The sequence below is a fragment of the Rattus norvegicus genome, chromosome 3, assembly GCF_036323735.1.
Source record: "Rattus norvegicus strain BN/NHsdMcwi chromosome 3, GRCr8, whole genome shotgun sequence".
Lineage (NCBI taxonomy): Eukaryota > Metazoa > Chordata > Mammalia > Rodentia > Muridae > Rattus > Rattus norvegicus.
Window position 1 is genome coordinate 156774599 of NC_086021.1, and position 20364 is coordinate 156794962.

Genomic DNA, 20364 nt, shown 5'->3' on the forward strand with positions numbered 1-20364 from the left:
TGGATGCTTTACTCAACTCACGATAATGAGTCACCATGTTGGCATTTGTAGACAGATCTCCTTCATTTTCCTTGCCTCACCCTAGCAGGCTAGCCATTTATATCATTCCCTATTGCCTGGATTCTACTCCTTTCTTCTTAGAGCTGAATGCAGAGCGCCCACGCCCACTTCCCATGTGCCTGCATTTGGTTTTTCAGGTTAGGCTCTAGGAGAGCTTTCAGGTAGATGGTTCTCTTTTTAGTTTTATTAGGGATCACTGTGCTAGTAACAGATCAAATACATTTCAACATGTAATAAATTTGTTTATAGCTTTAAAAAAATCCCATTAAAAATCCTTTCCTGGGCTGGAGAGATGGCTTAGTGGTTAAGAGACCATTATGTGGTCTTCCAGAGGCTGGGTTTAATTCCAAGCACCCACATCACAGTTCACAACTGTCTGTAACTTCAGTTCCAGGGACTACAAAACTCTCACACTGACATACATGCAGACAAAACACCAATACAGATATAATTAAAAATAAGTAAATAATTTAAAACCCCTTTCCTTTGGTCTATATTTTGTCTACATACTATCTTTTTATTTACTTTTTTTAAAAGTTTCATACAATATATTTTGATTATTTCTATCCCCAGACTCCTCACAGATTCTCCCTGCCTCCCTACCCACATAACTTCATGCTCTTTCTCTCTCTTTAAAATACCTACTAACAGGCACACACACACACACACACACACACACACACACACACACACACACACACACACACACACACATACCCCACGGAGTGTGTTTGAGGTTGTTTAACTATTCTTAAGTACAAGGTCTGCTTAGAATGTGGTTGATATACCTAGTGCCATTACATTGAACAAAAGTTATTTTCCTTCTTCCAGCCATCATCAATTGAAAGTAGCTTCTCAGCTGGGATCAAGATTTTTGTGCCCAATTCTTCTCCATGCTAGAATATGTTCTGGCTTGAACTTATGCAGGTCCCGTGCATGTTGTCATAGTCTGTGAGTTCCTAAGTGTATCATCAGTCCAATTGTGTCTGGAAAACTTTGTTTTTCTTGTAGTCATCTTTCACCTCTAGTTCTTAGAATCTTTTTGTTTCTACTTCTGCATAGATCTGGTAGCCATGAGGGGAGAGGTGAGATAAAGACACACTGTTTTGGAATGAGTCCAGTTGGGAGTTTCTGTGTTAATTACCATATACTGCAAGAAGAAGTTTATCTGGTGAGCCATGCATTAATCTCTGTATATAACAATGTCATTAGGAGTTGTTTTATTGCTGTGGTGTGTGTGTGTGTGCATGTGTGTGTGTGTGTTTGTTTCACCTGAAGTTTGAATGTATGTGTTGTGAAGGTAGCATCTGTCAACGATGAATGCCAACCACCAGATGCACAACTTACTTTTCTGGTACTACTATTTGTAGAGTAATTCATTTTTGTTATTTTCTGTTGCAGTTTGAATATGGCTTGTCCCTGCCAAAGCACATGCTGAAACTTAGTCTCCACTCTGAGATATTAAGAGGTAGAACTTAGGCAAGCAGTGTAGGTCAGTGGTAGACGATTTGACTAGCTTAGGAAAAGTCCCAGATAAAGTATGATTTATATATATATATATATATATATATATATATATATATATATATATATGGAGGGAGGGAAGGAGGAAGGGAGAGAGGGGGAGAAGAGAAAAAGCACATTAAGTAGGACTAAGCATTCATGTGATTGATAGGTCAGTGGATCACCTCGAGATTGATCTGTTGTGCAAGACACTTTGTTTGCCTGGTCTCTGGAGCCCACCTGTTTCTCCATGTGTACTGCTTTAGGCCTCTGCCATCAGTAGATGCTATCCACTTGACCTTGAACCAGAACTGCAGAGTGAAATAAACCTTGGTTTTACAACACATTCTGTCTGTGGTGCTGTTACTATCAAAAGAAATTGAAAAGGCCAAATTCCACCAGGGTTTCTGATGAATTCCAGCTTTCTAAAAGCATGTTGGCTGCTTCACTGGTGGGATGAAGGAACTTACATTTTGATCTTGGCTCAGAAAGAGAAATGCCAGAATATATTCAGGCCTGGGGTGGCTTGTCAGCAGAGCCTCCAATCCTTGACTCTCAGCCATAGACTTTCATAGATGGATCTCTGAGCTATGTTCTCTCTTTAAGGTTTGAGTTTGGATATAAGCTTTTAGGAAGTGTGCCATGTATTTGTCATTGGAATTGATGCTGATGGAATTATCAGGTTCCCGAATTGGCAAGTTTGGGCCTCAGTCTTTCATTATTTGGAAACACAACTTTGCGTGAGTTCATTTTCTGATGCTACAACAAAATATACAGGGGTAGGAAACACAGCTTTGGTGGCTGAAGAGCATGGCATCAGCTTTCTGTTCACTTCTAGAAGGAATTTTACACAGCCACACGCTGAACATTCATCTAAGTGGTTTCATGAAGGGAGGGAGTCAGAATGGTGGGTGGGTTGGTCTCCTTTATAACAGCCTCCTTTGTGGTACCCAACCCATTGGAGTTTTTCTTAGTAGAACTTCATTTCTCTGCGATAGTTGAGCCTCGTGAACTTATCCCATAAAAGTGCCACTACTATCCAATATTTGTAAACTGAGTCTCAAGGTGAGTCTCAGTGGGGACAGACTATATCCACCTTATAGCACATGACTTTTAGTCATTTGCCCCCTTTGAGCCTTGGCTTTATTTTTTTCAAGGCATTTGTCTCCCTGGGCAGTTGAAATTACAGCCAATCATGTACTCTGGAGAGTGGAGTGAGATACTGGGATGACTCTTACTGAGCCGGTAGGAGTGTGGACGTGGGGACTGGTGAGAGGGATTTGTGTTGACTGTGAAGAAAACTATTTTATCACTGGACAGGTCTGTAAAGGCTGGAGTTTTTAGGTTACACTTCTGGTCAATATATTGCAATTTGTAGAGGCCATAGCAGGAGGCAAGGGAGACAATGGACTCATTGGAGTTAGATGCACTGGAGTTGAAGCCTCACTCCTATCTCTTAATCTTTTATGTTATGTTAACCAGTTTCCACTGCCACAAAAGTGGTATTTCTTGGCATTCCCCCTGAGGGAATTGTTTTAAAACTAGAGGTGATTTGGTGAGCATGATACTAACAGAAGAACCATCAAGACAGATGCCCCATAAACGTTTCTGCGGTGTGTAGTGTGAAATATAAAAATGACAATCCCACACTACTGCCAGCAAGCTACCTCAGCCTATCAGACTCTTTGACCCGGAGCTCCGAAATCTCTCCACCTGGCTTGCTAAGTTCCCATGGTGGGTCAGTGCCACATGCTTCCAAATTCCCACAGCCTTTTGAGGTGGGCTTCTTGAAAATCCACGCTTTGCTGCAGTACCTTTCTCTCCGGAACCCAGTTGAGTCACTGCGTGAAGGGAAACACCACACAAACTTAGTTTAGAGTCAACAGGTAACACAATTGCTGTCGTAGGAACTAGCACCCTATTTGTAAGCCCTTCTAACTTAAATCCTCCGATAGCAGATCCCAACGGATCCACCACCTGAGCTGGGGACCTCCACTACCTACATTTTGGCCTCCATGCTCGTCTCCCACCCCGAAAACCCTATCTTTTCTCCTGCTTTACCTCTTCCCCTCTCCACCCTGAAGTCCTGCCTACTTCCTCAGTGATTGGTTCCTTGAAATCTTAATTCATTAGGGGAAGGTTTCTGCCACAATGGTGCTATCGCTGATTAGCGGGAAATTGTCTCTAGTGTATCAAGCCCGGTTATGATAATGATCATCAAGTTGGTGGCCAATGAGATGATCATGGCTCCAAAATATCTTAGCTGCAAGATGGATGTGCAGAAATGAGCAGGAGTCAGAGAGTTTTATGATTCAGGCACCATTGGTTTCCCAGGATGCTGTGAGTGCCGCAGGTTCAGAAATAGACTCACACATTGTCATGTGGCTTTGAGTTCAGATTCTTGGTCTAGTTCAGGTTGAGGTTAGAGCTCAAGAAAACAACTTCTGGGTAACTAAACCTGAATGGTCTCTTTGGAAGGGTCTGTGTTGCTCACCTCTCTGCTGTGAAAAAAAAAACACACACACACATGCCTTAGAAAGAGGGAAGACTCATTTGACCCACAGTTTTAGAATTTTTAGTCACTGGCTGCTTGGTTCTGCGGCTTTCAATGATCAGGCAGATTTTTTTTTTTATTTTTTATTTATTTTTTTTTTTTGGTCTGGGGATGCCTGGACTAAATCTGAAGAAAAAGCAAAAGAGACTGATGGTGTAGGGTGGGGTTATTTATTGAAAAGTTTGCCTATTGAAAAGTTCTTAGCCTTTGCTTAGACCTTGTTCCTCTCCTGTGACATGGGTTGATGCCGAATTTAAACACTGTGTAATCTTTCACAGCACCTTGTAACTGTTGGCTAATAAAACATGCCCACCCTCCTGTCTCCTCTCCAGTGTCAGAATGTGTTCTGAGCTCTTTCTTTATTAGAAACAAATCTAGTTTCACTTGAAATAAGGCACAAGCAAAGCTGAGACCCTAAAAGCTTTCTTTCCCAGTCATTCCCAATGCTGCTCTGTCCTGAAAGCTTTATTTGCAGAGTTGTTTTTGGGATATTCATTCCAGCCTCAAACCACAGTATGTCCACAGTACACAATGTTCTCAGAATTTTCTCTCTGTTTTCGGGCAGTGTTTACTGCTTCTGGTTCTAAAACATTCTATTTAAACTTGGCCAATGTAGCCATTGTGGTCTTTTCCTCTTTTTTAATGGCTCTACAGGCCTAGACAATGGCTCCCTTCTCCTGGAAATGATTCCATTCAGAGCCCTTTTTGGATCTGTTGAAGCAGTTTCCATTAACACAGCCAATTTCCATTTCTTTGGCTTGTGTTATTTAGAGACTGACCCCAAGTGTCCAGCAGTGGCACTTGTTTTGGAAATGTCCACAGGAAACCCATGATGGGGCTCACACTTCCTTTTGAGGGACCAGACACAGATACTGTCTGTTTTCTGCCTTCTTTACTATTCTAGGTACATCAGCTATTCTCTTTTATTTTTAGTTAGTTAATTGATTGATTGATTTATTTAAAATTTGTTTTATTTATTTACATTTCAAATGTTGCCACCTTCCTGGTTCCATCTCTCATAGTTCTTATCCCTTCCTCCCTTTTGCCTCTGAGATGGTGCTCCCCCATCTCCTATTCCCCCTCACACAATCACCCACACCCCACATCCCCTCCCACATTCCCCTTTCCTGGGGCATCAAGTCTCTACAGGATTAGGCACATCCTCTCTCAATGAGGCCAGACAAAGCAGTCCTCAGCTCCACATGTGCCAGAGGCCATGGACCAGCTCTTTTATGCTCTTTTGTTGATAGCTCAGTCTCTGGGAGCTCTGGGGACCTGGGTTGTAGAAAGCTCAGGTCCCAGTGGATCAAGGACCTCTACATAAAACCAGATAAACTGAATTTAAAAGAAAAGAAAGGGGGGAGAGTCTCAAATCCATTGGCACAGGGGGAATGACTCAGGTTCTAAGATCATCAATTGACAAATGAAACCTGATGAAACTGAAGTTTCTGTAAGGCAAAGGACACTGTCAGTAGGACAAAACAGCAACTACAGATGGGGAAAAGATCTTCACATTGGCTCTTCTTAACCAAGCTAAGTTCTTTCTCAAGTGCCATCACAGAACAGATGAATTCTGGCCAAAAGTTTAGGTTGAAACCTATTTTCCCAATGCCACAGGCAGTGGATTCAGTGAAGAGATAACTATGAGATTTATTAAAATAGAAGTATAATATGTCTGGGTGGGTTTGTGCCTGGACTGGTCATTCATTGTTTTTAATGCTACAGTTGGACACACTTGGTCTCAAATTAGCAGGCATATTTGTGGTGAGTTAAGGCCAATGATCTAGATAAGGTGTCCCAAAGGTCGTAAAGAAATGACAAGGCAACCTGACTCTTGGTGCTTGTGTCAGCATCTTAGAGCAGGTAAAGAATTTTCCTTTTATCTTAATCTTGCCTGCATTTTCTAACTTACAGAGTCATTACTTTATCAAAAATAAAATAATACTTCGCTGCTTTTTTGGATTCAAAGAGTAGCTCTTTGGTCCCAGATAGGGTGATTTAAGTTGAGGGTTAGGAGAGGAGAATGGGTGGGTATTAGAGTTTTCTTGGAGATGCTTCACTTTGGACATTCAGTTTGGGAGCAGATGTAGGGAAAGAAAAGCTCGTAGTGAGTCCAGTGAAGAACAGTCTGTGGCTAAATGACCTGAGATAACTACAGCAAATGTTTCATTCATTACAGTGCACTTCAAGTTAAAGACCTGAGTCTTCACAGTCTGTCAGGAGGCAACAAGCTAATAACTAGCAGGTGATCTTCCTGAGATGACTTTACCTTAGATTAAGGATCTATAACAGAGCTCTGGTAGGCAAGGTCCATCAGAAAATCATTTTCAGAAAGATTTCTACTATTAATATGCTTTTCCTGTTATTATTACATATATAACAATCACTAGTTTTTAGCCCCCTCCCAACATTTTGAGAAGATCTAAGCAGAACTACAAAGATGTTCTGTCTTGTAGTGTTACATTGTAGAAAAGTAGATGATTTCTTTATCCTTAATGATGACCTTGTAAGAATTCCTAAACTTATAGTAATTACTAAGCTCTTTTAATAATACTATTAAATTTTTTCTGATAGTCAAAACTGCAATGAGAATTTTGCCAGTCACTTAGTCAGAACACTTAGTGTCACTTCTGAGATAGACATTCTACTATGCAGAGCACATTCCAAAAGGTTGTAAAACTATTAACCAAAGGTCATAAAAAGGGAACTAATGATTTTTTTATAGGTGCTAGGACAAAATAAAATATTAACTGGGTTTACCTATACAAAATTTCATTAATAATTTAGTTACATTTTTAACTCTCCATGAGGCTGTGACAGTTGATGAATGTTTAGCCAGATAATTACTACTAATGGATACGAATGTAAACATTCACCGTTATAAACTTCCTATTTAATTTATGATTTGAATTTATGTGTAAACTTGTGATGAATTTTTTACCATGTGATCAAGTATTTGAAAGATGCAGGGGTTGGGGATTTGGCTCAGTGGTAGAGCGTTTGCCTAGGAACCGCAAGGTCCTGGGTTCCATCCCCAGCCCCACCCCCCAAAAAAAGAAAAAAAAGATGCAGGCATGCTGAAACCAAAGAGAGGAAGGCAATTTTCCTTGTCTTATTTAGGATCTTTTGCCTTTTCTCTGGTTTCTCAGAGAGCTTTCATAGGAAACTTTTTATAAATTAGAAATAAACACTAAATTCACTTTACTTTTCCTTTGTTTTCTTCTTTCTTTAAAAAAAACAACAGACTTTTATTAAATGTTGCCCCAGCTGTCCCAGCCTCTGGCTCCTATTTTCTTCTTCTTCTTTTTTTTTATTCTTTTTTTTTTTTTTTTGGTTCTTTTTTTCGGAGCTGGGGACCGAACCCAGGGCCTTGCGCTTCCTAGGTAAGCGCTCTACCACTGAGCTAAATCCCCAGCCCCCTTTTTTTTTATTCTTTAATTTTTTTCACATTCCAGTCCTTATCCTATACCACCCTGTCTGCCCTCTGTTCCACATCCCACACCTCCTCCTGCCACCCCTGTCTCCAACAGGCTGTCCCCACTCCCACCCCACTCCACCATACCTTCCCACTCCCTGGGGCCTCAAGTCTCTTCAGGGTTAGGTGCATCTCTCACTGAGTCCTCTGCTGTATTTTGTGTTGGGGGACTCATATTATCTGGTGTATCCTGCCTGGTTCGTGACTAAGCATCTGAGAGATCTCACAGATCCAGGTTAGTTTGAGAGTGCTGGTCTCCCTAAAGGGTCACTTTCTTCCTCAGCTTCTTCTAGCTTTTCTCTAACTCAACCACAGGGATCACCAGCTGCTGTCCATTGGTTGGGTGTAAATATCTGCATTTGAGTCTTTCAGCTACTTGTTGGGCTTTTCAGAGGGCATTTATGCTAGGCACCTGTTTGTAAGCACAGCATAGTGTCAGTAATAGTGTCAGGTCTAGGGACTTCCCCTTGAGCTGGATCCTACTTTGGGCCTGTTGCTGGACCTCTTTTCCCTCAGGCTCTTCTCCAGTTCCATCCCTGCAGTTCTTTCAGACAGGAACAATTGTGGGTCAAAGTTTTTGACTATGGGATGGCAACCCCATTGCTTCACTTGATGCCCTGTCTCTCTACTGGAGGTGGACTTTACAAGTTCCCTCTTTCCACTGCAGGGCATTTCATCTAAGGTCCCTCCCTTTGAGTCTGGACAGCCTCTCACTTCCCAGTTCCCTGGTACATTGTAGAGGGTCCCCACACCTCCCACCCCTGAGGTTGCTAGTGTCAATTCATTCTGCTGGCCCTGGGCTTCAGTACTGTCCACCCCCCCAATATCTGATCATGTTCCTGTTTTCCCCTCCCTGTCCCCTTTTCCACTCAGGTCACCCCCTACCCCCAACCTGTGATTGCTTTCTTCTCCCTCCAAAGTGAGATTGAGGCATCCTCACTTGGGCCCTTCAGCTTGTTAACCTTCTTGAGCTCTGTGAATTGTATCCTGGGTATTCTGTACTTTTTTGGTTAATATCCACTTATTAAGAGTACATACCATGCATATCATTTTGGGTCTGGGTTACCTCACACAGGATGATATTCTCTAGTTCTATACATTTGCCTGCAAAACTCATGATATCCTTGTTCTTAATAGCTGAGAAGTATTCCATTATGAAAATGAACCACATTTTCTGTATCCATTCTTCCATTGTGAGACATCTGAAATATTTTCAGCTTCTGGCTATCACAAATAAGGCTGCTATGAACATAGTGGAACATGTGTCCCTGTGGCATGGTGGTACATCATTTGGATATATGCCCAAGAGTGGTATAGCTGGGTCTTCAGGTAGATATATATCCAATTTTCTGAGGAACCTCCAGATTGATTTCCAGAGTGGTTGTAATACTACCAGTAATGGAGTAGTGTTCCTCTTTCTCCACAACCTGGCCAACATGTGCTGTCACCTGAGGGTTTGATCTTAGCCATTCTGATTGGTGTAAGGTGGAATCTCAGGGTTGTTTTGATTTGCATTTCCCTGATCACTAAGGACTTTGAACATTTCTTTGGGTGCTTATCAGCCACTGGAGATTCCTCTGTTGTGAATTCTCGGTTTAGTTCTATACCCCAGTTTTTGATTGGTTTGTTTGGTTTCCTGGTGGTTAGTTTCTTGAGTTCTTTATATATTTTGGATATTAGCCCTCTATAGGATATGGGGTTAGTGAAGGTTTTTTTTTTTTTTTTCCTAATTTGTAGGTTGCCGGACTGTCCTATTGACTATGTCCTTTGCCTTACAGAAGCTTTCCAGTTTCATGAAATCCCATTTATTGATTCTTGATCTTAGAGCCTGAGCCATTGGAGTTCTGTTTAGGAAATTTACCCCTCTGCCAATGAGATAAAGGCTCTTTAGTAAAAGTTTAGAGTTCTCACATTTAACCAAACACTGTCCCCTGAAGTCATTACTTCTCTTCGCAGGTCAGAATGGGTAGCCTTGTAATGGAAGACAGCAATGTTCAGAGCATGATACCTCCCCCATAAGCCATTCTCTCTCTTCCTCTTGGGCTCAGTAGGTTGGATCCTACAGTATGCTGAGAGGGATAGGACCATGTTCCAAAGTTTGAGCACTGCTGCTTGTCTTTAAAAGAAATTTCAACTTGGGAGATAAAATCTGCAGGCAGGATATGCCTCTGGATGGCTGAGTGTCCAGTAAATGATCCAGATAGGCTGTACAGTGCAGGCAGCCTGTAAATGACCTTCAAGGCTCCTGGTGGATCATTGGTCTACACTAAGCATATGCTCATTGAATCAAAGGATCACAAACCAGGAGTTTTCAGAGGGACCATCAACATAGTGATCACCAAAGGCCAGCTTGGAGATCATGCCTAGCTTGCTGCACCACAACCAAAGGAATCCAGGTTAAGACTCAGTATCTAACATTTCTGTTATGGTTCTCAGGGGGGGTAATATTTTTTTAAAGGTATGTATTATGCATACATATATATGAGTATGCTGTAGCCATCCTCAGACCTATCAGAAGAGGGCACCAGATACCATTACAGATGGTTGTGAGCCACAATATGGTTGCTGAGAATTGAACTCAGGACTTCTGGAGAGCAGTCAGTGCTCTTAACTGCTGAGTCATTTCTCCAGCCCCCAGGAGGGTAATATGAAGAGTTGGAGCACACTCCTTGGCTAGGATATGCATAAACCTCTAAAATTGAGTAGATCAAAGAGCCAGACAAGGAGTCTATTTGATCTAAATAATCTATTGGTTACTTTTGTCAAAGAAGCTCCATTCATACCTGATGAATTTATCTGTGGGAAATAAATTTTTAAGTGTGGGAATCAGAAGAATGCAAAATGAGACTCCGAGTTCCATATCGCACAACCTGCTTCATAAAAAATAAAGGACTTGCACATATATGAGAGGGAATTTTAATCCTTTGCAACTTTCAAAATCATTCTGCAGACAAGTGCCATTTAATATACAGAACTGTGTGTGTGTGTGTGTGTGTGTGTGTGTGTGTATACATGACATGTATGTATATGATCCCACAGGTGTTTGTATGTATGTAGTGCATGGGTACTTGTGTGAACGGCAGACGACAGAATTAGAGGTTGGCATTAAATGTCTTCCTTCACTGCTTTCCATCCTATTCTTTGGGGATGGAGCTTTCAGTGAACCTGGAGTGTACCAATTTAGCCAGATTCATTGGTCAACGAGCTCTAGGGATCCTGTTGACTTTCCTTTACCCCCAGCATTGGGGTTATACCCATGAACTGCCAATTCTGCCTTTTACATTGGTGCCAGGGAGCAAAACTCACGCCTTCATGTTTATTCAATAGGCACTTTGCTAACTGAGCCATCTCCCAGTCCAGTTTTTCCATATTCATCAACACACAGACCCTAATATATTTGCTTTTTTTATACCATAAAAAGATATCCAAGTATATTGACTTCAACTTATGCTTATTAATTGATGTTTCAACAGGCCAGAAGGCAGTATTAATAAGACTTAATGAGTTACAAAAAAGGAAAGGGCATGGAGGAGGTATAGGGACAAGTTTAGATGTAGAGGGACAAGTTTAGGGTGTCTAAGAATAGTGAGGGGAGGCTAGGGGTCTATACAGCCAAGATATGTTGGTGACATGTGGAATTATCAAAGGATAGATAAGATGTTCTACTAAAACCTGATATCTTTCCTTTCTTCTTCATTTAGAAATGATCAAGACAGATAATAAATATTTATGAACTTTAGCACAATATAACATTAAGATTTTATATTACTGAATACAATTTTTTTGATATATTGTCTCTCTACAAAGCTCTGGCTAGACTAGAAATTGCTATATAGACCAGGCTGGCCTTGAATTCACAAAGATCCATCTGCCTCGGTTGTTAGGATCAAAGGCATATGCCACCATACCTGCTCCCCCAAAAGATGCTGAAACAATGAACAGTTCATTTATAAATGTTTTTCCACATATATATACACCAACTTTACTTGTTATTAACAATTACACCTAAATTGCTCATGAAAATTTTACATTAATGGTGTTTGAGCTCAAGATAAAGAATTTGGGTTCATCTGAAAACACAGAAGGCAAAAAGCAACGTCATTGCCACCACTGCTCCCCTTCCCCCAACACACACACACACACACACACACACACACACACACACACACACGCACACACACGCGCGCGGCCAAAGACATTTGGAAAAGGAAAAGGAAAGAATGGGGGAAAGATAATTAGAGATTGTCCATTGTGCAAGACTACAAATCCCAAGGAAAGTGACCCAGGGCAGTAAGAGTCTTATGCAAGCACCTATGAGATGTTCTCTCACAGAGAACCCACCCTTGATTCTCAGGTTGCAGCTTGCATTCACGAGAGCATTGTCCTGTTTAATTCTGTGGGTGGTAAGTTACAGCTTAAAATCTGAGAAGCAAAGATTCTCCCATGTAATACTTGGCCCATTCACTTGTTTTGCTTCTTCTAAAAATAGAGCTGCTGTGCTCTGACTTGCCCCCAGCACCACTAAGGGAAGCGTGGTGAGGCTCTACTCCTCAGCAGCTGGGTGAGGGCCCAGTGAGGAATATTTTTCCTGAGAGATGTGAGCAGAGCAAGTGGGTCGGGGAGGCTCTCAGCACCTACTACTTGCCAGGGAGAGAATTTGTTCTCTTCTCAAGAGCCACTGCACAGCTCGCAGCTAGGAGGGCAACTGGAAGGGCTCATGTTTAGAACATGCTGTTCCTAAGAATCCTGTTTCTTTGGAAAATGAAGCAGAAGCAGCAGTGTTTTGGAATATGTCCAGATTAGCTTAAAAAAAGTTAAGGAGGAAAAATACAAACAGAAAGGAAATAGTGCTGCTCTGAGTTTAACTTTCATGTTTCAGCTTGATTCAGCTGTGGTGCCTGGGCTTCCCTTCCCTAGGAGTTGCTGTGGAGGACATGAAGGATGTAGCTAAGAGGCACACTCTGTAGTTTTAAATAAGTAGAGTGGCCTTGATAAACTACATGACCATGTCCAATTAACCAACAGCCTTAAGAGCAAACACTGGGATTCCCAAGAGAAGAAGGCCTTTGGCCTTAAGCTGTAACATACAAATCCCATTCCCTGAGAGGCCTCCCATCACATGATCTGACTCTTGGAAACCGGAATTTCTCTTTCTCAAAGCAAGTGCTGGAAGCCCCATTCTTCCTTTACCTGTTGTCTTATAATAGATGTAAAACTCTGTTGGGCATCGTGATGGATTTCATAACTGTGGCCTTCAGGATGCTAAGGCAGGAAAGTCATGGGTTTGAGGACAGGAAACTTAGTGAGACCCCCAAAGAAAAGTTCTCTGGCTTACCTCATTTAACATTCATCACAGGACTCCCATTGTAGAAAGTGTCCTGCCGTATGAATTCAGAGCAGGGCAGATGAAGAGAGAGGCCAAGAGTCTAGACAAACCTTTCTCTTGTTGGGTTCTTTACTTGGTCTATTAGCATATTAGCACTAAATCAGATTCCTCTTTCCCAGTTGCACTTCTCCACATGTGGTGGCTAGTTTTTATGCCAACTCAACAACAGGCTAGAATCACTTTGGAAGAGGGAACTTCAATGGAAAAAACATCTCCAGAGGCTTTTTCTCTTCCTGTTGCCTATGAATCTGGGTATAGATGCTCAGCTTCTCCAGTACCATGTCTACCTATGAGCTGCTATGACGATAATGGACTTAATCTCTGAAAGTGTAAGCAAGCCCAATTAAATGTTTTAGATACGTGTGTGTGTGTGTGTGTGTGTGTGTGTGTGTGTGTGTGTGTGTGTGTTTATGTGTGTATGTATATGTATATGGGTGGTCCTGGATGGTATAAGAAAGTAAGCTGAGCAAATCATGAGTAGCAAGCCCATAAACAGAACTCCTCCATGGCGTCTGCCATCAGTCCTTGTCTGTAGGTTCCTGCGTTGAGTTGCTGCTCTGACTTCCTTTGGATGACGGAGTACAAACTGTTAGCTGAAATAAAACCTTTCATCCTTAAGCTTCTATGGTCATGATGCTTTGTCACAGAAACAGAAACCTTAACTATGGGTGACTGTGCATGTGCAATGACTCTTCAAAAGTGTTCTCCAAAAGAGGGCCCTAGTGTTCCCAGATGTGGGACGTAGGGATGGAGATGGGAGAATGGAAAGGGCATGGGAGCTCATGTTCTTTTCCCAGACCCACTGCACATTTTACCCGTCTACTTTGTATAAGCATAAATGACTTTTTATTGTCTTTTGCTTTATTACCTTTCACAAATACTGCTTTCTTTTTTTTCAAAGCTTTGAGGTATTCATGGATTGAGCAAATCTACAGGTGTCTCTTTTACAGTGTGATCACTTCCTGGCTTTGTGTCACATTCTTAAATTTTCATAGTATTTCTAACTCTTGCATTAGTAATGGTGCTCTGTGATCTAAGGTTATAACCTTAGATGGTACTGCTGTAATTGTTTTGATGTTTAGTTTTTATTATCAATTTGATGTGACGAAGAATCACCTGGGTAGGGAATCTCAGTGATTGTCCAAATCAGCTTGTGTCATATTTTATCACAACTGAAATGAGACTGTTACAGTACCATGTGATATTGGGGTTGAACTTGGGCCATGTACATGCTGTACAAGAATTCTACCACTCAGATGCATTTCCAGCCATCTCTAAGTTTTTATTTTGAAGGAGGTTCTCACTGAATTGTCTAGGCTAGCCTTGAATTTAGACTCCTCCAACTTAAACTTTCCAAAACGCTGAAACTACAGTGTAGTGTCAGCAATGTCAGCACAGCTCCTCAGGTTGACTCCTTCCCAGTCTTGCTAGATCTCCTCATTTCTCTGTATCTCTTTGGGACATGATATTGAAAACAGACCAATGAGTCATCCCACAATGGATTCTAAGTTTCAAGAGGGAAAGCAGCCTTAATTAACCACTTTTAAACACTGAGCCGTCACTCAAGCCCTAGGTTGTTTCCCTTTCTGTTCTTATGAATAGCATAGCTAGAAAGAAGCATGGACACGCTTGAGAGTACAGTTATTTTATGCCATTTATCTTGGATATATAAACAGGTGAAGAATTGTTAGACTTATGGGATGCTTTCAGGATATGCTAAGCAGTTTTCCAAATCATTTTCACCAATCTCATCAGCTGAGTTGGGGTTCCAGTTGGTTAATTTCTCTTTTTTCGATGATAGCATTAAGAATGAAGTGGGAACAGATGCTTTTAACTTACCTTATCCTCAGATTTATGATAAGCATTCATGCATGTGTTAATATCAGTTTTGCATCTCCTTTATAGATGACTATACATGTCTATAAATACGAGACTTTTTACAATTTTTAATTAGGTTGTGGTTTTTTAAAAATTAACTTACTTAACTTAAAAATGAAATTGTCTTAATTTTATGGTAACATCTTTTTTACATTTTTTTTTTCCCCCGGAGCTGAGGACCGAACCCAGGGCCTTGTGCTTGCTAGGCAAGTGCTCTACCACTGAGCTAAATCCCCAACCCCGGTAACATCTTTTTTAAAGGAAGTTTGCTTAGGTGGTTTTATTTGTTTTCAGTAGCTCTTTATGAGCAGAATATACTGTGTAAAAAGTTTTTTTTTTTGGTTCTTTTTTTCGGAGCTGGGGACCGAACCCAGGGCCTTGCGCTTCCTAGGCAAGCGCTCTACCACTGAGCTAAATCCCCAACCCCCGTAAAAAGTTTTTAAAATAAAAATAAACAAAAAATATTAAAAATATTTTGAAAAACTAGGGTCATTGAAGCAAATTTTATGAACATTTTAGCTGGATTAATATGTACTTATATAATAAAGCTCCTGTTTTCTGGCTTTTCTTGATGCAGACAAAAACAACTCAGACAGAGCCAAAGGATCATTTTTTAAATTTTTTAATTGAGCAAGAGCAAGGTATGACAGGTACTGCAAGGAGAAGAGAACCAGGGGACAGCTGTTCTGACGTGCAGAACCTGCCTGCAGCAGCTTCTTTACTGTCTCCTGGTGGGAACACCCCGGAGATGCCCTCCAGAGCTGGAGCACCCTTCTCAGGGATAAAACACTACAGGGTAGGGGAACAAGTAAGGGACCATTGGCATGGTCCTATGAGACTCAGCTCTTAGGCATTTTTGCAGCTGGATTTTGTCAGGGTGTGTGTGCCTTTCCAGGGCACGCTGTAGATCTGGAAGGAGCAGAGTGCCTTCTGCAAAAGGGAACAAAGAAGAACAATCAGCGAGATGCTATAGCTAAGACAAGTACCTATGCCAGGACAGTGGGACAGGTGTACGCAATGACGAAAACGAAACACCTTCCCCCTTCTGAGTCCCAGGTGTGTTCATGTCTATTACTGGATGGCATGTGTCCCCTTTCCTGGCTCCACAAGACCATAGTCTTCACCCCCAGCACAGCTTGTGAAGGTGTCGGAGCCCTAGAGATCAAAGCAGTGGAAAAGGCTCAGGGCCCATGAGCCCTCTACCTAAGTAGTAAGAGGGGCACCAGGAAAGAAGCACAGGCATGGGACACACCTCTAAAAGTGGCAAGGTAGAGGGAAGGGTGATAAGGGAAATGGAGCTATCACCACAACCATGGTGTCACAGGAATCAGTTACACCACAGAAAGCCTGCAGTCAAGGCAGAAGAGACATGGAAGATGTCAACCATTAAATAGGTTCTGTTCCCTTTCATGTGGTCTCGGCAGGTGGCCCCAGTTAGGATTAAACAGAGCCTTTCTCCCCAGCAAGAGTACTTGTAGTTGCCTCTAGTTCAGTAGGGATAACTGTACATCAATACCCCAATTCCCAGGATAAATTCATTTGGCAATTAAATTAATCATGTGTACATAAACCCTTCCCCTACATGGGCACACACATTGCATTGGCATGAACATACATGTGCCCAACATTCACCTGTATCCATTCATGAACCACCATTCCCTACTCATGCACTTCCCCCACACAATGTAATACTTATCAAAACCGTTGCCCGTATGATTGCCCTTAGGACAATAACAAGTACATACCCTCATCAGATGGGGCTGGTCGTGGAAAGGACAGTTAGTCAAATTTGTCTGGGACTTGGTACATGTAGTTCGGCCCATCTCCACATCCAAATAATAGTTTATTCCAGCCACAAGCTACAGTGAAAAAGAGTAGGATTCAACAGTCCAGTCAAATCATTTACACACAGCTAGCTGCCTTCCATCGCAGACCTGAAGTGTTTACCTAGGACTTATGCCTGGATTCACAAGCAGCCAGAAATCTCACCCACAGAGAATACAAGCCAAATCTTCCAGACACGTGGCCTCAGGCTGTTAGTAATTCTTTTATTTTGAGCAACTCTGACAAGGGTATCACATGTAGTTGAGTAAGAGGAGAAACAGAGCACAAAAGGCAAAAGCTCAGACTGACAAACCTTTCAGAGAGTCAGAAAGGAAAGCATCAGGGGAAAGACAGCCAGGGCGTTCTAGGAGCCTAGGATTGTTCTGAGCATAAGCAAAGGCTTTGGGGGCAGCACGGGATTAACTCAGTCCTGCTGACTGTCATTCCTCAGGCTTAGACACTGCCACTGGAGGAGAGCCAGACCTTCTCCATTTATTGTGCAACCTGGAGAGAACACATTTATTTACCCAAGACTCCCTCCTTCCAGGGACAAGAGGACATGGGATGCTTCACACACAGGGATGTTTCAAGTCAGAGGAAAGACAGCCCTTAAATGTCTTGTCCTTCAGTAAGATTCTCCAGAATTTCCTCAAGCATATCATTCACCTGTAGGTCTTCCACTTGCAATTTAAGAATAGCACTTGTCCCTCTCCCCAGAATGGGGCATGCTAGACCAACTTGTCAGAAATGTAAGGACAGACTGCAGACTGAGGGACCTAGGTGGGAGGTATGGGCAGGGCTCTGTGTATTGCCCTGTGGGACCAGAAACATAGCTCTTGATTTGGGGAATGTCCTGATTTTCCTACCAGTCAAACGAGACCCACAGACCCAATAACCTATAACTCCCTACACTTTGCTCCATCTGTTGCCACAATTAAGAGGTGCACTGGCCATTGAGGTCCAAGGCAGCTGGGAAGTAGATGACTTTTCTGAAGGTTGATCACAGCAGCAGCAGAAATAGAGCAGGATTTAACTTCTTTGTATTTTTAAGGGAAGGTAGAAATGAATTTTATCCACTGGGATACAACCCTTTGTGGTCTAAAATCTGGCCCTCTCTTGGGTCAACTTTGAGACCTATGAGCTCTGGCTGCTAGTTCCTCTGTCAGAGTCTAGATCTAAGGTAGTCTCCTTCTACTCAGTGGGAGGAGGGTGATTTGTGCTTATCTTGGGGGCAATTAGCAAAGCCCCTGAGGCTGCTCCCAAGGACTTTCCAGGGTCACAACTAGCGGGAAGCTAGACAGAACCTCAGAGAAGACTCAAGAGGGGACCTGCTTGGTGACCTGCACCAACATTAGAGTCAAGAGACTCAGTGCCAGTCTACAATCACGTGTCTCTTAAGGATAGGGGCCCCTTCTGAGAAATGTGCCCTGGGAACACTGTGGAGAATCAAAAAGCACAGGTAGAAGCCAATATGGCTGCAGTATCCATCACAGGGTCATTTACCTTTGAGGACCACCCTGTCACAAACCGAGTCATGACTAAAAGGAACCTCAGCAAGTGGCAGAGGACTGATCACCACAGCTGTCTGGACCATTCCACATTGCTAAGAACAGCAAGGCAGCGCAGGCAGTGCTCAGAAAAAACATAACAAAACAAAACAACCAGGCTGCCAGACCGCATAGAAATAGCTCTTGCTAGGAGAGTCCACAATGGTGACCAGCAAACTAAGTGAGGCTTTGAGTTTAGGAACTGAGTATCTGTGGATTCCCAATTTTCCAAATGGAATCTTTGGTATGTAGAGAATGCCCTTGTTTTCGGGAAGTGTTTACTCTGAAAGTATTCACAAGAATGAGTGACTCTAAACACCCACCCAGGTACATATGCTCCTGAGTAGAGCAAAGAGGTGGGAACAAACAGGGCCAAGTATTTACTGGAAGGATGGGACGAAATCTGCCTGTCTGTCAGAAAGTTTCAAGTAGGGCGCTTATTCAATGAGAATTATTTATCCTTCTCCCAGGTCATTAGCAGTTGACATTGACCCCAGGTGGATAATGGTGGCGAACTGAACCCAGGCAGCCTCTGACCTACATCTTTTAGTACCCCGCTCGCTCAGTGGTCTTTTGGAAATAGAGCTAGGAGGACAGGTACCCACACGTTGTGCTCTTCTGGGTTCCAATATAAACAAAAGAGGAATGACCCTGTTAACACATTGAGGAGGGTTGAGAAGAAGGGAAGGACCACGCTCCCAAGAGAAGCAAAGCAGTTGACTAAGTCCCTGCAGTTGCAAACCGCGCCCTAGCCAGGGGAGCCTGGGTGGAAGCGGTTTGGAGACTTCTGGAGAGCAGGGAACAGCGGGGACACGTACCTGCTTACGAGCTCTCACCACCTGTATGGCGCGGCTGTGGTACGCATCGTTGCTGCCCTTGTTGTACTCGCTTACGGCGAAGTCCAACGCTCGCTGCACGCCCTCCTCGCTGGCATCTGCCTCCTGCGGAGCTCCCAACAATCGCGGGGGTGGCCTGGAGGTTCCGGCCCAGGCCACGGCCAGGACGGCCAGCAGTAGCATCAAGGAGCGCAGCGGGCTGGCCATGGTTCCGCAGGACAGAGTCGGTGCAGAGGAGAGGACAGCGCGGCTTTTACCCAATTGTGAGAGATAGAGACCAGCCCTCCTCTCTTGGCTCCTCCTTTTCCGGCGGCCACCCTCCCTTTTCCGTCTGCCCTCTAGCCCTACTCCTGGCCCCGCCTCCTCCTCCGAACTGCCCCGCCCTCTGTCTTCTGTCAGCTTCTAGTCTGCTTTTGCCCAAGTCAGATAGCTCCCATTACCACTCCCTCGCCCATCTCCCGCTGAGCCTCCCCCCTTCCTGGCTTTTCCTTCCTTCTTCACTTTTAGCTTTCTGTTCTTCCCAGTTCCTTTTCTTCAGGCCGTTCTTCCACAGCTTCCCCTTTCACTCTTCAGTTCCCTGTTTCTTGCAGTCTGGTTTCAACAGAGAAGTCATTGCTCTCCGGACCCTAAAATGTCCATGACATCCGAACTCTGTTTCTCCAGAAAGGAAAAGGGCAGCCAGTCTTTGATTTCCCAGATCTTCAGAGTTCAGCTTTGATCACTTGATAGAGAGCAGGATCACTCTGAGCAGGGCTGTTATTTCAGTTTCCTGCAGGCCTGGTCCTAAGATACTTATTAAAGGAAAATGAATTGATCTTGGGGAGCGGGGAGGTGTGTGGCATTCTGTGTAACTACTCCTTATCCTTAAAGAAACCATCCTAGGCTTCTTTCTGAACCAGCCCACCGTAGGCACTGGAGACACCACAGGTGGCCAAGCCCTGAATGGATATTACAATAGGCTGCCCAGTATAATGATGTAAGGCGAACCCATGTGTTTTTTAATGCTTTCTAATAGGTTTAAAACTACAATATGAGGCTGGGTGTGGTGGCTCATGGCTTGAATTCCAGCACTTGGGAGGCAGAAACAGGTAGATCTGTGTTAGTTCAAGCCCGGCTTGGTCTACATCTGGAGTTCCATGCCAGCAAGGGCTACACAGTGAGACCCTGTTCAGGGAAGGGAGGAGGGAAGGGGTGGGTGGTTGGGTGGGAGAACACCCTCATACAAGACGGGGGAGGAGGGATGGTATCGTGGGTTTACGGACAGGAAACCGGGAATGGGGGTCACATTTGAAATGTAAATA

At 43.1% G+C, this 20364-nt stretch overlaps 2 protein-coding genes across 6 annotated transcripts in view; both read right to left on the bottom strand.

Annotated features, from left to right (window-relative positions):
* Cstdc2 (cystatin domain containing 2) overlaps nucleotides 1-15192 on the bottom strand; it is a 32928-nt gene extending 17736 nt beyond the window's left edge. Inside the window, exons 1-2 of one of the 4 annotated variants that reach the window (XM_039105874.2) lie at nucleotides 12928-15192; nucleotides 3277-3404 (exon numbers count right to left, since the gene is read on the bottom strand). In XM_039105874.2, the coding sequence (XP_038961802.1) occupies nucleotides 3277-3404; nucleotides 12928-12932 (133 nt within the window). In that variant the 5' untranslated portion in view covers nucleotides 12933-15192. Of the gene's footprint in view, nucleotides 1-3230 lie in introns of all 4 variants that reach the window. The other 3 variants (XM_039105875.2, XM_006235164.5, XM_063284573.1) reach the window with 3 other exon arrangements.
* A 270-nt stretch (nucleotides 15193-15462) lies between these two features.
* On the bottom strand, nucleotides 15463-19518 carry Cst3 (cystatin C). 2 transcript variants are annotated; one of them, NM_012837.1, is made up of 3 exons: nucleotides 19046-19339; nucleotides 16602-16715; nucleotides 15466-15786 (listed from the first exon to the last, which is right to left on the bottom strand). In NM_012837.1, the coding sequence occupies exons 1-3, from the start codon at nucleotides 19268-19270 to the stop codon at nucleotides 15703-15705; spliced, it is 423 nt and encodes a 140-aa protein (NP_036969.1). In that variant the 5' UTR covers nucleotides 19271-19339; the 3' UTR covers nucleotides 15466-15702. The 2 variants fall into 2 exon arrangements, with proteins under 2 accessions (XP_063139219.1, NP_036969.1); XM_063283149.1 differs by having other exon boundaries at nucleotides 15463-16715; nucleotides 19046-19518.
* Between the last annotated feature and the right edge of the window lie 846 nt (nucleotides 19519-20364).